Here is a 16,148-nt window from a genome sequence, read left to right as displayed (position 1 = left end):
AGCTTTGTTGATCCATGATCATAAATTTGCACAGATAGCAGATATTTGCATATAGTGGTTTCCAAAATGACCAGACTGCATTTTCGGAAAAGAAGATTGAAAATTCTTTAGCCCAAAGGCACATATCATAAACACTAACATCAATAGAATGAACCATATTATTAAGCATATTAAAAGGAAAAAGGAAAATGTTAGGACCAAATAAAGAAAGAGAATTACCTGCGCTGAGAGTTTGCAATAAAGGTGTCCACTTTGGGTACTGCCAATGCCACTGCAACAAGAAATCCCCCCACACAAAATCCAGCCACCTCACTGCTTGTTATATCCTCCATCTATCAATCTCGTTTGTTCTGTTCAGCTTTTATTGCTGGATTAGTCTTTATATATCAGAATAGTAATAAAATAAAAACACATAATTCTAGAATCTATACTTGTTGAAGTTCATTCTTGAAATAGCATCATTACAAACATACTAAAAGTGGTAGAGAGCATTTCCATGTTATGGAATAACTAGATAACTAGCATCCGACCTTCACAATGTAAGTTATTTATATTCTTTCAGATCTTTATTTTTCTTGTGTAAAGAGTAATGCTCAAAATTTTTGCTGTAATGAACTTATGTCAAATATATTGACCAATTGGATCCAAAGAGAAATATTATTGGGAGTGAACCTATATCCATACTAAGTTATAGTTTTGCATTTTCTATTAAATTATGAAATTGTACAAGTATTGTTAAACTCCTAAAGTGGGTTTTCATAAATATAATCTCCATATTTACACTCTGTTCTTCACGAACAATAATGCATCTCCATAACCTACCCATTACAGAAATTTAAAGCTTGCATCAACACTGATATCAATAATAATAATTCTGATTCCTTTGATTACCTTTAAAACAAATTTCAATAACTATTCCATCTATATTAGGATTCTTTAATGTTGGGCAACACAGAAACTTGCCATCATTACCCCATAACTAGGTTGCATGAAACGGGGAAACGGGTACGAGTTTCCGAAATGGGAATCGATACAAAACGCGACCTCCCCAAATTTTGGAAACGGGGAAACACGATATATATATATATATATATATATATATATATATATATATATTAGGACATTTAAGAAATATGTGCAATCATAAAACATATATGATACATTCTAATTTATTACATTATGATAAAATTGTCAATTGTCAATGCATAAACTATAAGTCTCTAAATTTACATCACATTTACTTATGAATGATCACATAATGAAAATAGAAATATCCAAAATCAGTCACAAGAAATTTCTAATTTCTTGTCTCGTGCTTGATTGGGAGTCTCCTCCTACATAGCCGAACGACCTTAATGCTTTTCATTAAATACAAGTTTCATACCCTAGTACCCTACATGCTCTTCATTATTGGGAGTCTCCCCTGCATAGAGGGCTTGGTTCTCTTGATTAAATACAAGTTTCATACCCTAGTACATGATAAAATCCAATGGAAACATTGCAATCCCCCCAATCCTGAAATCCTGAAAAACAGATAAGTTTGCTAGATTTTGAGTGAGATCTAAAATTCTACTTTCTCCATATGAAATCCAATGAGGGCGAAACCACTCTCAAACATCCTGAGTCATTTCATGGTAATGTTAAAAATTTAAGTAAAAGTTCAACACTAGGGCAAAAGTTCACTTTATAACTTTAGACATGCATCTAGAAGCAACTAGAAGTCACTAGGATAACCTAAAAATAAATTAGAAAACAAAAAAAAACACAAGTAAAAAGTTGAAACGTGAGTTGGACGGTGGCCATGTTTCAGTTTCGTGAAATGTGGTAGTACGGCCTGAAACGCATTTCAGGGCCATACCATACGCGTTTCAACGTTTTGTACCCGTTTCCGTACGGAAACGCCCCCTTGCCCTACGTTTCCTGCAACATAGCCCCATAAGTTTATCCCCTTGAGTAAGAAATGATTTAGATTCGATATACAAACTAACATTGAAACTGAACTTGAATCTTTTGACTATATGAAAAGTGTCCAAACATAAATCAACTACATATATGTACATGGCCCTACATAATTTTGTTGGATCACGAAGATAGCCCTACATAATGTTGTTGGATCTCAAAAATAGCCCTGCATAATGCTGTTGGATCTCGAAGATAGACCTATGTAAACAAACTCATAATGCAGTAAGGCCTCGTGTCCAACTACAAATTGATAATGTTATTTTACTCAAATTCAATTACAAATGTGTGCATAGCCCTATATGATGCAATTGGATCTCAAAGAAAATTAAGCATAAACAAATTGTAACACTAGTCCTATACCTTTTTGAGGGTACAAAGTGTTCAGACCTAACCTCCTTGGTCACCTTTAGGAAGTAGAATTATCAAAATTATTTTTCTTTTGACCACCTTATACCTCTTTTTTATGATCACCGTCATCTTCTTCTTGTCGAGAGCTTTTCAACGATATAAAATTCATCAAATTTCAAGCATTGGATACAAATTTATGCCTCTCTGAAGTTTTATCCCTCTTAGAGCCACATTAGCATTTGTACCATTGACAGATGGCAGAGACATGGCAGTCCTTTGTCCATGTGCCATCACTGTACAATGTATCGTCAGATAACACATGGCTAACATGTGGCAGTCCTCTACCCACATGTCACCACTGTATAGGGCCACATTTGCAGCCACACACATTGACCCACTAGCTCACATCTAGATCTAGTTGTATTCATAAAATCCCTTTTATAAAAGTTCTAGATCTTTGATTATTCAGATTTCTATCTTTTATGGATTCATCTAAAAATCCAATTCTTCTGGATTCATCCAAATCTGAGAAAATGCTTAGTCAATGGTCAACATCTAGATCTGGAAAAACTCAAAAAGGCCCTTTTATAAAAAACCATATTTTTAGATATTTGGATTCCCAAATATTTGAATCATCCACTATCCAGAGAAATCCGTCTCACCGCCTCAGTGTCTACCACTTGGCCCCACCTCATCATTGTTTTACTCCAGTCTCCATGTCATCATCATGCCACCTCAACTCAATCTGTGGTCAATCTTCAGAATATCTAGGATTTCGACTTTTCCAAATTCATCCCAGAATCTAAATCTTCTAAATTCCTCTAGAAAACTCCACAAAGGCCATTTTTATAGAACTTCATATTTTTGGACTTGTTGACCACATATGTCAACAATTCAAGAAGCAAAGTACAAAAGTGTGGACAAATATTTTTTCAGTCATATCATCATTGTAATCCCAAATTTTGCAAAAGATTATTGTGAATGATTCTAGTATGACTATTAAGCCATCTAAAAACACCTAGGTAAGCTTATGATTCTTCTCAAAAGGTTTCATCCTAGGGAGTTTTCTAACCTCCCCAAATTGTGTGTGTTTCTAAACAAGGATAATTGGCAGAGTTTTTCTCCCAGATATACCCCAAAGCTAAGGTGAGACTCATTGGACGAGGTGTTCCGTGAGTACTAGTGTTTATTGAGTCTACGTATTTTTCATACTAGATCATGTGTCTTGTCGTAGAACTTGGTTGGGTCTCAAGACTTTGTGTCTATGTGTATTCCCTTTCTAAGGGTAGAATTATGTAATATCTTGATGTAATAATATTTTTGGTGAATGGTTACTCATAGTTAGACACCATTGCCAAAAATATTTTGAGGGTGGAAAAAAAATCGTTAATCCCCTCATGAGTCATTTTAATTTTAATTTTTGGCAAAAATAAAATTAATATTAGCCAAAAATTATACAAAAAAAATAAAATGAAGGGAAAATAAATTACCCTCCAAGTGGAAAAATATCAAAAATGATAAAAAATTCGTGGGTCCAGAAAAAATCAATTTTATGGGGTCCTCGAGCAAAGGAAAAGTCAAAATTTAGAAGAAAGTGACCCTTTGGATCATGGTGATCAAGTCAAAGAAGATTTTTTGAGGGTAAAAGTTCAAAATATTATTTTTTGGACTAAGAAAAAAGGGGTTTAATATGGAATTCGAATTTTTTCCTCAAGGTCAAGGAATAAAATTCAAATTTTGACTGGGATCAAAGAATTTTTCTTCATCAACTAAGGAGATCGAATTTTTCCAAGAAGATCAATGGATCAGATTATTTTGTCAAGGATCAAGACACAGATCAAGGAACTAGCCATTATTTCCACTTGGTGGGGTTATTCCCTCTCATTTTTTCTATATAAGGAAGCTATCAAGCTCCTCTTGTAAGCATGATCTAACTAGATCAAAATTATCTTTGTACTAAGCAAGGCTCTGCTGGATTTTGTAATAAAAGCATAAGACTTTGGGGTTCAATTCAAGGTGTCTCTCACTTGTTGATCTGTGGTATGTGTTGGATGATTTATTTTTATATGCTTTGAGCTATTATATTGCATGATTATTATTTCAATTGCCAGTAGTAGGAACATCTATTAGCACATGTATCTTGCTTTAGGTGTTGGGCTAGAGTAAGCACTTTGGGTCTAGGGGATCTAGCAGGTATCTCTAGATTCCTACATTTCTTGTGTTAATTGAACCCCTTTGATCTAATAATCTATTTTTTGAAGTGCATTGAGCTACAGGTTGCTCTAGCCCTTGGAAACCCCAAGTTCACAGACTGTGAGGGGATAACACTTCGTTTGGCTTCAAGTCTTGATCTAATGAATATTTGATGCAGGAGGGTTTTGCCAAAATTTGAAATTTATTCAAATTCTATCATCTATTTAATTATGCTACAAAGATTTAATATGCTAACAAAAATAGTTTCATTTTTGTAAATATTGTAAATATTTGTAAATAATTTTTTCTCTAACCCTTGTATTTTAATACTAACCCATTGTTTCTATTTTGTATAACATTGCGGTTTTTGGGGTTTATTTGAAATTTCTGTATCTACTAGGCATTTGGGCTTTCTATTTTTCATTTGTGTAGGTGCTAGCTCAAGGAATTGAAGTGGAAATCGATTTTTGGAGGGCCCTAGCCTCACCTAGCCTAAATGGCTAGGGTTTCAGGGGTTACTAGGACTCTAAAGGAGTTATCTAGCCCAAGGAGGCAAATCATTCAAGAAAGGAGGTCTAATCCAAGGTCTATAGGGCTAGATCTAGCCTTCCCAAGCCTCATTTTCTCAACGTTTAGCCATTAAAGGAAGGTCGCAAGCCTTGGAGGGTTCCTAGAGGTGGTATTTCAGTGAATTTTTTGGCTAATTTTGTTTTTGCAAGGGTTTCATAGCCTTTGGAGGCTAGTTGCATGCCTTTTGAGGCCTTTTTCCTCTAGCCACAGCCCTAATAGGGCTTGTCTCCCTTAGCCATAGCCCTTTTGAGGGCTTCCCCTTGTATCTGTAGCCATAATAAGGCTTTTCTCTCCTAGTTGCAACCCTAAAAGGGATTTTCTCTTGTAGTCGCAGGCCTTAGAGGGCTTCCAACCCTAGGCCGCAGGCCTCATTGCCTCTCCAAGGCCTAACGCAAGCCTCATTAGGCCTTTCTTCCCTTGGCTGCAGTCCCTTTGGGCTCATTTTTGGGCTTTGGCAAATAAATTTAGCACTAATTTCTTGTGTTTGCAAGTTTATGGTAAGTTTGGCAAGGGTTTGAAGTTGATTTTCATGTCAATTTTTCCATTGATTTATTGTATTTCAAGCTAACACTTTGTTTTGCAGACCTACCATTTGTTTGAGGAAGGATTCAAAGGGCTTGAGGTCTCACTAGTCCATCAAGTAGTCCTAGAAGTCCTAGCCACAATCACAAGAAAAGTTGATCTATCATTTTGTAGTTTCTATCTGTTGTCGCCTGGATTGTATAGACACCTACGACAACCGCTTAGGGCGCAGGCTGTCACTCTGATCCCCGCCCACTCCGTTCTAGTTGTCTCCCAACAACAGGCTCTGGGGGGTAGTCCCTATGAGAGGAAGTGAAGGAATACAAGTTGGGGACCAAATTGCCTGGGAGACACGGATGAGTGGCCTAGACACTTGGTTAAATTAGAGCAAATTTTATCGATTAGATTAGATTTTCAAGGAATGCGACCAGTGCCTTAATGGAGTCACAATTCTTGCTTATTATAAATTGAAACCAAGTGGTCGGATGGACACCCGCTGCTTAAATGCTTGACTGCCTATATGAAATGCAAATCCTAAAATCTACATGAAGTGCAAGTATCTTGGTTAGTTTTAGATTATATGCCTAGTTTAAGTATGGCCTTCCCTTAACTATTTTGAAACTGGGCTCCTATTGATTTGGGGTAGCATCGAATATGTTCTAGCCATGAAATTTGGTGGAGAGGTTGGGGCACATAAGATCTCCAATACCCAGAAAAGGTTTGGGCAGATTCTAAACAGATCAGGAGATATTAAAATAATTAATATTTTTAATGGAGTCCCTAATTCTAAACTTAGGGAAAATAAACTACTAATGTGTATTAATATGAATCTGCGTTAGAATGGTCCAAAGACATGGATCAAGCCAGATCTAATCTTATCCATTGATTAGGGACTTAATCTCGGTTGTTGATATGTCAACAGAAAAAGTATAAGAGGAGGCTTAAGGGTCACTTGGAAAATACACTAGATGATCAGTCATTCTATTCTCTAGAGCGGGGTTTGCTAAGAGAGATAGAATCAGTGATCGGGAGAGCAGCTGAGGGGCATTGAGTACAGAGGAACAAAGAAGGCAGAGATTGTGTCGGGAGAGCAGCGCAGCAGCCAAGGAGGGTAACACAGAGCCAGCAAGGGCTCACACAAGGCCACGCAGAGGTAGCCAAGTGCTGCACAGAGCACTAGAGGGGCCAGCGTAGCTGACGCAGAGGCTCCCAGAGCTGACGCAAGGCCTCCTGGGGTTGACACAGGGCCAGCGTGAGAGAGAGAGGGGCTAAAGCGGTCCAAATTGGGCAGATGTTGGGGTTGTAGGAGCAGTTTTGTGCTAAGGAGATGCCGAAAGGGTTTTCCAGGGTTTCAGCCAGGAGATTTCTCTCAAACTATGAGGTATAGCTGCTAAGGAAATTCTCTGTTGGGTAGGCCAGTTTCGATACCTAGATTGTACTCTGATATTGCTTAATAAGAAAAACCCTCAAATCGCTGCACCGGTTTTCCCACATTGGGTTTTTTCGGGGACATTGGTCCAAAAATAATGGTGTCATGTGGTGTGTTAGTTCTTGTTTCTTTTAGTTGTTGATCTGTAATATGTTGAGCATGCACTGGTGTTTATTTTCAGTATTTACTTTGTCAATAACTTGTTAAAGAAAAATTAACAAGTAGGTAGGAATAAATCAGAGAAAGTGCATAAAGCATTTCTAATTTAAGTAGACTTAGAAACTTTAACATGGTATCAGAGCATGATTGCAGATCACAAGAGGACTAAAACACATCAGCCGAGCGGAGCAATAGCAGCAGAAAACAGCGGTCCCAAGGTGACAGAAGTTGTTTCTAGCAGCACAGAAGCCAAGGAAGTGTGACGCAGAGCCAGCCAGAGCCACGCAAAAGAAGCTGGGAATTGCGCAGAGCCTCAAAGAAGACAGTGTTGCTGACGCAGAGGGCCAGAGGGCTGACGCAGGGCATCCCAAGGCTGACGCAGACCCATCCGGGGTGACGCAAAGACAGCGTGAGGCAGAGAGGGGCTGACGCAGTTCATAGAGAGGCAATTGTTGGGGTCTAGAAGGCTGCAAGAATATTGCATAGTGGAGCTGGTGAGGTACTGTAGTCAGAACAGTACCTGACAGAGTAGGGCCAGAAGAGTTGTAACCGAGGATTTCTAGCCAAGGAACCCGGATCAGTAGTGCAGTTGCACAAGACGATCAAAGTAGGGGGCATTTCAACAAGTGGTAGAAGGATTTCCAGGAGGGAAATCAAGAATCAGAGGGAGTCTAGAAGAGAACTTCCAGACAGGAAGTAGAGACTCAGAGGAGTCAAACAAAGAACTTCCAGGAGGGAAGTAGAGGAGCCTCATGGCACTTCACGGGGTAAGAGACCAGGATAGATTGGACGGAGCATCGAAATTCGCAGTCTGGAAGGCCAGAAAATTATCAGTGCTAGACAAGAATCGTGTCAAGAATTTCACCTTGAAGGTTATAACTATCCCATTCAACCCCAATGATAATGACAAGTACGAGGAGGCGATGGCGAGGGCCAAGTGCATTATTCTTGACGGGGTCAAGGATCATGTGGTACAACATATAGCCGAGAAGGAAATGACAGTTGAGATGTGGGAGGCTCTCAAGAACTTGTACCAGCATACTTTTATGCAGAGAAGAATGTTGCTTGAGAACCAAATGAGGTCATATCAGATGGAGAAGGGTCAAACAATTGACTCCTTTCTCAGAGGACTGAATGAGATCCGAGATCAGTTGACTGCTATAGGAGCGACACCGGATCAGAAGCTTATGGTGAGGACAACCCTGAACGCCGTTTCAGAAGAGTGGGAAGTGTTTGTCCAGAGTATCCTGGGCAGAGGGACTCTCCTACCTTGGGACGAGATGTGGGCAGCTCTTCACCAGGAAGAGATCAGACGGCAATCAAAGACAGGTAGCAGCAGTAAAGGGATCAAGGTCAAGCAGGAGGAGGAGGATGTGGCCCTAGAATCTGAGGGAAAGCAGGAGAAGCTAAAGAAGAAAGATCTCTCCAAGATCAAGTGCTTCCTCTATGGGGAGATGGGTCATTATGCGACCCAGTGTCCAAGGAAGAAGAATAAGGGAGAGTCTTCTGAGACTAAGGTAGCGCCAGTGCGGGCAGAGAAGGAAGTTCTGACAGACGATGATTGTGCCATGAGTGCACACACACCACTTGAGCAGAAGTGGGGAGACATCAAGCTATAGTCAAGTGGACTACAAGCGATGAGGGGCATGATCCTCAAGGTACCCAGCCTCTTAGATTAGACCTTGCTACGAGAGCCCCGACGAGGAGTAGCAGGACTGGTTGATGTGGGTAGAGATGGATGCGGATGGAGCGGCAGAGAGAGATACAGTGCAGGAGTTCCGAGACAGTGCGAGGCTAGCAGGCTGCAGCAATGTGAGAGGCATAGGAGTGTTGCACTAGTGCAAGATGCCACAGAGAGGTGTGCAACGGTGCGAGATGCAGGGAGTTGTTGCAGCAACGCAGAGGTTAGAGAGGGAGCACTTGTCAGCGGCAGAGGGAGATTCAGCATCAGTGGGTGTCTCTAGCCCAACAGGGAGGTCAGTTGGGAGATTAGTTACTTACTTCTCAGTAACTGAGTTGCAATGCAGTAGTGGGTAGCACGATGCAACATGATGAGAGGAGGTGCAGCGCGGTTGCAGTACTGGGAGAAAGGACCAGCAACAACACAAATGCAGAGGGAGCTATCGTACAGATGCAGCAGTGGCAGTGGCAAAACCATGGACAGCAATACAGGAGGCAGCAGTGCAAAGGATGTTGGGCAGGAAGGCCTAGAATCAGAATAGGTACTGATGTCGGATGATCAGAGTAATACTCAGTGAGGAGTATTGCTAGAGCACAGTCCTTGCTAAGAGGGAGTGTTGATTTGGGGTAGCATCGGATGTGCTCTAGCCACGAAATTTGGTGGAGAAGTTGGGGCACATAAGATCTCCAATACCCAGAAAGGGTTTGGGCAAATTCTAAACAAATCAGGAGATATTAAAATAATTAATGTTTTTAATTGAGTCCCTAAGTCTAAACTTAGGGAAAATAAAATATTAATGTGTATTAATATGAATCTGTGTTAGAATGGTCCAAAAGACATGGATCAAGCCAGATCTAATCTTAGCTGTTGATTAGGGACTTAATCTCAGTCGTTGATATGTCAATAGGAAAAGTATAAGAGGAGGCTTGAGGGTCACTTGGAGAATACACCAGATAATCAGTCATTCTATTCTTTAGAGTGGGGTTTGCTAAGAGAGATAGAATCAGTGATCGGGAGAGCAGCTAAGGGGCATTGAGTACAGAGGAACAAATAAGGCAGAGATTGTGCCGAGAGGGCCACATAGAGGCAGCCAAGTGCTGCGCAGAGCACCAGAGGGGCCAGCGTAGTTGACGCAAAGGCTCCCAGAGCTAATGAAGGGCCTCTTGGGGCTGACGCAGGGCCAGCGTGAGATAGAGAGGGGCTGACGCAGTCCAGATTGGGCAGACACTGGGGTTGCAGGAGCAATTTTGTGCTGAGGAGCTGCCGGAAGGACTTTCCGAGGTTTTAGCCAGGAGATTTCTCTCAAACTGTGAGGTATAGCTGCTAAGGAAATTCTCTGCTGGGTAGGCCAGTTTCGGCACCCATATTGTACTCTGATATTGCTTAATAAGAAAAACCCTCAGATAGCTGCACTGGTTTTCCTACATTGGGTTTTTCCAAGGACATTGGTCCAAAAATAATGGTGTCATGTGGTGTGTTAGTTCTTGGTTCTTTTAGTCATTGATCTGTAATATGTTGAGCATGCACTGGTGTTTATTTTCAGTATTTACTTTGTAAATAACTTGTTAAAGAAAAATTAACAAGTAGGTAGGAATAAATCAGAAAAAGTGCATGAAGGGCTTCTAAATTAAGTAAGCTTAGAAACTTCAACAACTCCAAGGTAGTTTGTGGGAAGGAGGCCAACAGGAAGCAAGCTAGGGCCTGATTAACGATACCTTTTGTTGTGCTCCTATCGCTCGATGCCTCCGGCACTGCAGAGACTGTGGCTTTGATGACTGCAAGGTCACCGTGTTAACCACTGAAGAGTTGTAGAGGCCCCTCAAGCTAGATGAGAAGGGTTTCCCTATGTTTCTATCAACCTAGCTTATGCTAGGAGGTAAATTATTAATGCAAGCTAGATCTAGGATGCTTAATGCAAGATGATGAGTGAAATTTATCTTGAGTTAAGATTGTTTAAGTTACTTAAGTACTTAGTGAGAATCAACTTATTACAAGAGTACTTGACAATGATGAGAAGACAATCTTGAACAAGATAAAGTGCTTTAGAGACACAAGTGCAAAATTCAATAAATTCCCACTAGATGTGTAACCAATTCAATTAACTTATCCACAAAGATATGGGATGCCAATTATATTAATGCCAATGCTCAAAACCAATTTAGTTCAACAATTAAAAAGGAGTTAGATGTTGGAGTGCTTTTAGTGCAAAATTTAGAATTTTTGTAAAACTTAGAGCAAACCACACAAGTGTTAGATCCCAATAGTCAAATCAGCAGTATCACTTCAGAAAATTCAGCATTCATTAATGTTATGACATCAGTAAGGAAATATTAAATCAATAATGCTTATGCTTACCCAATGCTACAAAAATTGCCCAAGTGCCAAGTAATCTTGATTAACTGAAAAATCAGATATGTTAGCCTTCTTAAGATGTATTCTTCAGTAAATTTTCAGATTTGAAAATATTTGTTACAGCAGTAGATTAACCAACAGATTAGCAAGCAAATGATATCAACACCAATACCCAAAATGCCCAAAAATAGTAAAAACTTACCAAACTTGAAAAAATCAATTTTTAGGACCTTTAGAGGGTATGACTAAAAAAATTTCAGATCTGATGTGTTTATTACAGCAATAAATAAATGACAGATCAACCAACTAAAAATGCCTAAGACAATGCCCAAAATGTCCAAAAATGGCAAAAATTCACTGAAAACCAAAAACTTCAAAATTTTGATTTTAATTAAGAAAGTGCTTTAGAAATTTCAGCTATGCAGAAAATTCCAACCAACAGAAAATTAGATCTAAGCCAAATCCAAGATGCCCAAGAGGCCAAAATTCATGAAAATCAAGATTTAACAATTTTGACCAATTTAGACCATTTAGTATGTGATTTTAGGGCTTAATTCTTACTGATTTTATTGTTGTAATAGAACAGAGATAAAACTAGGGTTTAGAGGTCAAACCCTAGGCCCAAGGCCTTGAAGATCCCTTGGTCAAAATTTGTTGAAACTTTGGGATCAAGTTGCCACTTGAAAAATAGAATTTTTGAGCCTCAAAACCTGCAAAACCACCAAATATTCAGTGCTGAAAAGACAGAGGAGGGTTTTAGGGAAGATTAGGGCAAAAGATGGCAAGAAAGATCAACGCTAGGCCAAGGAAGGCTAGTGTTTGGGGATAAGGAGGCTAGAAAGGAAGATCGGGAGTCAACAAGGCTAGAGGAGGCCACATGAAGGGAATGTTGAAGGAGGAGCCTCAAAGGCTTGACATTGGGGTTTATGAGGTAAATTAGGGCCAAAAAGAGGACGGCTTGCCCAAAGGGCAACCATTTGGGCTAGAGGAGGGCTGTCGTGTGGCCTAGGGTCCATGGCTAGGCCTTCTAAGGCCCTAAAGCCCCAATGTTGGGCTAGGAAAGGAAGGGCGAGGCCTCTTGGGGCTACGGCCTGCCTTAAAGGGCTTAAAATAGATGAAGCAGAGGCTATGGAGGCTGACACAGGCCAAGGATGGGAGACACTGGCCCTGGGAGGGTTGTATCTGTTGTAAAATGTAACTAGGTTCGGTCTTCATAATGACATGTAATTGTGACTTTTGTAAATGATGAAAAGAAGAGAATAAAATTATTGTTATTGTAAGGCTTGCTTCATGGGTTTCATGAGCAAGAGATTTTAGTTGTTAGTGGCTCCCATGAGAGCCTTAGGATTTATCATTAAGTAAAAGAGTCAATGTCATGTATGAAGAGCTCTTCTTGAGCATGTGTCAAATGTATATGAGTCAATAAAGGTGTCTAGAATCCCTCCAACGACAAGCACTAGTTCTACTCTTCATGTCGGCTCACATTATAAGGAGAAACATATATTCAAAAGTTCATGTCAACTTAATATAACAGACAAACCATTATATATAGCAACCTCGGCCTATTCCACATGACAGAGATTCTCACATAACTCTCTGAGTTTTTCGAATGGGTAGAACAGAGAAGTATTCGGGCATCTCTCTGTAGTTCAGATAAGGTGATAGACAAAAGTTCAGACATCTCCATGACTTCGGGTGGACAACTAGAGTGAACAGTTCGAATACTATTGCAGTCAAGGGAATATGGATCCCTCTGGAATTCGGGTATCAAAGTACAATGATAAGTTTGGATCCCTGTGGTGACTACAGTGATACATACAGTTCGGTGTCATGATTTCAAAAAGAATATAGAAGCTAAAGTTTCAAGAAGAAGTCACAGTTTGGTGCATATCACAGTGATTTTTTGGGATCTCAGTATAAGTTTCAGTGCTATCTTAAAGAGGAAAAATATTAGTGCTATGTCAAGAGAAATGACTCGGTGCCATCATAGAAGTAAGGTCTAGATAATATGACAGCAAGGAGGTCTCACTATAAAGGAGATCTTGATATGAAGACAGTAAGAAGATCTCGATGGTGATGCCAAGAAGGTCGAAATCAAAGAAGAGTTAAGAAGGTTCACTGTCCAGAGAACATGTGTCTTGGTCTTGGAGTCGCAAATAGGTCAAGGGTTTTGGTCTTGGTATTTGTTAATTGGAATCTCTATAAGAAGAATTTGTGCAGGTTTTCCTCTCAAAGAGTGAGAGGTTTTGGCCTTGACTAATAGCCTACATGTTGTGTCTCTTGTCTATTTATGTTCATGCATTGTTTATTGTTTGATGAAGAAGAACACTAATAGTCTAACAAGAAGAAGATCCTAATCTAAAGAAGTAAAAAGAATTCACAAGCAGTCACTAATAGAAGAGAAATCACCTAATGCTAATGCCCTAGATTTCTCAACATGGTATCAGAGCTAAGGTGTCAAAGTCAAGGAAGGGCATCTCATCAAGGGGCACTCAAGGATCAAATCTCAGGAATGGCATCAAAGCAAGTCGAAGAATATCAGAGCAAAAGTTCAAGATCTACATTGAAGAATCAAACCCAGATCGAAGAAGCAGTCTACACAAGCAAAAGTTTTGGATCCTCTAAGTCATCATTAAAAGATGACAAAGACCCTCGTCAAGCCGAAGAGATCTACAATGCAAGGTAGCCCAAAGTATAGACGTCTAAGGGAAGGATTTCAAGGACTAAGATCACATCATCTTAGAGAAAGTCGAAACCCTAGAAGCATTTTTGATTTGCATTCATTCAATACCAAAGAAGTCGAAGTATCTTGAAGGCGAGAAGGCATTATTATCATCTTCAAAAGCAATAAGGCAAGCTCCCTATCATTGCAGCAAGGATCTCCTCCTTATCCTTGAAGAAGATCATCCGAGGAAGCATCAAAACATTCTCATCAATTACCATCAACAAAGGAAGCTAGATCTAAAGGTGTTGACATCATAAAAGGAGAAATATCCTTTACTGAAGAAGGGCTTTTCATTTGGATGAATATCATCCAAAAGGAACATTAATACATCTTCTTCAGCCACCATCAAAGTTATCAAGTTGAAGATTTCATCTTCACATGTCAAGTAAGTATCTTTCATTCTATAATGAAATTTGGTAAAATGACTTCGTTTTGCAAGGAGATCTATAAGTTGGTTGGGTCATCGAAATTCCTTGCATGGAAAAGGAGGATAGGCATAGTCCTCAAAGAAAGTGAAGTCATTGAACATATCAATGGAAAGGTCTCCTCTAAATACCTGGAAAGGGATTGTTATGAAAGGTCCCCTCATATAGCAGTATTGGAGACATCAAAGAGATATATATATGATAGGTTGGTAAAGCTATTCTCTAAAAATGCAATAAAGAAGGTCACATCACTTAGATCTGATCTACTCAAATTGAAGGTATTAAAGGATAAAGTGTTATCTTCATAATATCTCAACTGCAAGATATAGGAGACATAATCATCATTGTTCTAAATGCACTAACTAATGAACAAGGTAACAATGTCTATGACGATAAGAAGGTTATCCCATTCAACAACTTGTGGTTTCTATGCAAGATAGAAGAAGACAGGTTGAGGCCAAAAAGTATTTAGACATTTGCCGAAAGGAAAGAAGAACATAGCTAAGAATCAATACTATACAGGAAAAGATTGTCCTAAGCTTAAGAAGGACAATGACAAGGAAGATAGAGAAGAAGTCCATTTCATCGAAGGAGTGGAGGAATCTGAAAGAAGGAAGTACAAGTCCAAGGAAGAGGAAAAGCATTAGAAGTAAGAACTTGTGACATCACCATATGAAACACGAAAGATGTCTGATAGTCAACTATGAAGGATATAGCTCTTGAGAACCTCATTGGAAACTTAAGTAAAGGGAAGAAGTCATCCAGGACAAGTCTCATCATACATCAAGTCAAAAGGAAACATCTGTTGGATAGGGATATGCAAGATCCTCAAGATTCTTTGATGGAATCCTCATAAAAGGTTTCACCGATCTAGAGTGGAAGCAAGTGTTTCATCAGGAACTCCAACATGTGGAATTCATGGCATGATTTTATGATGACATATGAAGCAAATCAAAGGATTGAAGCTCTTTTCAATCAAGCAAGCTACTGAAAGAAGCCTAGATAACCTAAAGGTAAATGAGGTACGTATGCATGTATTTAATATTATAAAGTCATGTTGTATGGTTGCAGGTAACATGGATCACTACTCGATTTGAGAAGCATGATCAAAAGAAAGGAATCAACTCCTATGAAAGGTTGTCAGAAGGCATGGGTCACACTAGATGAAATCAACATAATGTCCTCATATGAAGTATGAGGTAGTTGACTACAATTGAGAAACTCTGAATGGAAGCTCCTGGGAATGAAATGTGTGAAGAAAGGAAGGAAGAGATTGTGAGATATCTAACCATGGAAAAGGCAATCAACATCTGAAAGACCAAGAAGATTTGACTAGGAAATTTCTCGAAAAGATATGAAGACTCTGATGGAAGTCTGAAAAAGATGGAGACCCTTGACAATGGATATCTTTGGGAGATGTGTCAACATGTTTGAAAGATGCTAATACCTACAGGAAGATGTCATGATAAAAGAGCATCACAAAGGTAATTTTGATTTAAGTGTTCGTTTCTTATTTTTGAACAAATATTTGGATGGGCTTATTGAGGGCTACCAAAGGGAATAACTATGAATGTCTTCCATGAAGAACCATGTAGAAGGATGCAAGAACCTTTCGGAAAAGAAATCCTGGTGGAGGTAGCATAACATGAAGTAATGCCAAATGAAGACTGATGGGTCACTTTCCGATGAAAGGAATGATGACATGATTGATGGATGAAAGAGATGGATGGTTGGTGCCCTATGAAGAAGTCCCCAAAAGATGAAGACTCCACAACAAAGAAG

At 39.4% G+C, this 16,148-nt stretch overlaps 1 protein-coding gene across 7 annotated transcripts in view; it reads right to left on the bottom strand.

The window, feature by feature from the left end:
- Window positions 1-16,148, bottom strand: part of LOC149238529 (chaperone) — a 227,242-nt gene that overhangs the window by 88,025 nt on the left and 123,069 nt on the right. For 2 of the 7 annotated variants that reach the window (XM_089373073.1, XM_089373070.1), the window contains one exon: window positions 220-367. In XM_089373073.1, the coding sequence (XP_089229199.1) occupies window positions 220-332 (113 nt within the window). In that variant the 5' untranslated portion in view covers window positions 333-367. Of the gene's footprint in view, window positions 1-219; window positions 368-11,219; window positions 11,264-16,148 lie in introns of all 7 variants that reach the window. The other 5 variants (XM_089373074.1, XM_089373072.1, XM_089373071.1 and 2 more) reach the window with 3 other exon arrangements.

Source organism: Pinus tabuliformis, chromosome 8, assembly GCF_031772625.1.
Source record: "Pinus tabuliformis cultivar Carrire ecotype Pingquan chromosome 8, CPIR1, whole genome shotgun sequence".
Taxonomy (NCBI): domain Eukaryota; kingdom Viridiplantae; phylum Streptophyta; class Pinopsida; order Pinales; family Pinaceae; genus Pinus; species Pinus tabuliformis.
This window is presented reverse-complemented; position numbering and strand designations above follow the sequence as displayed.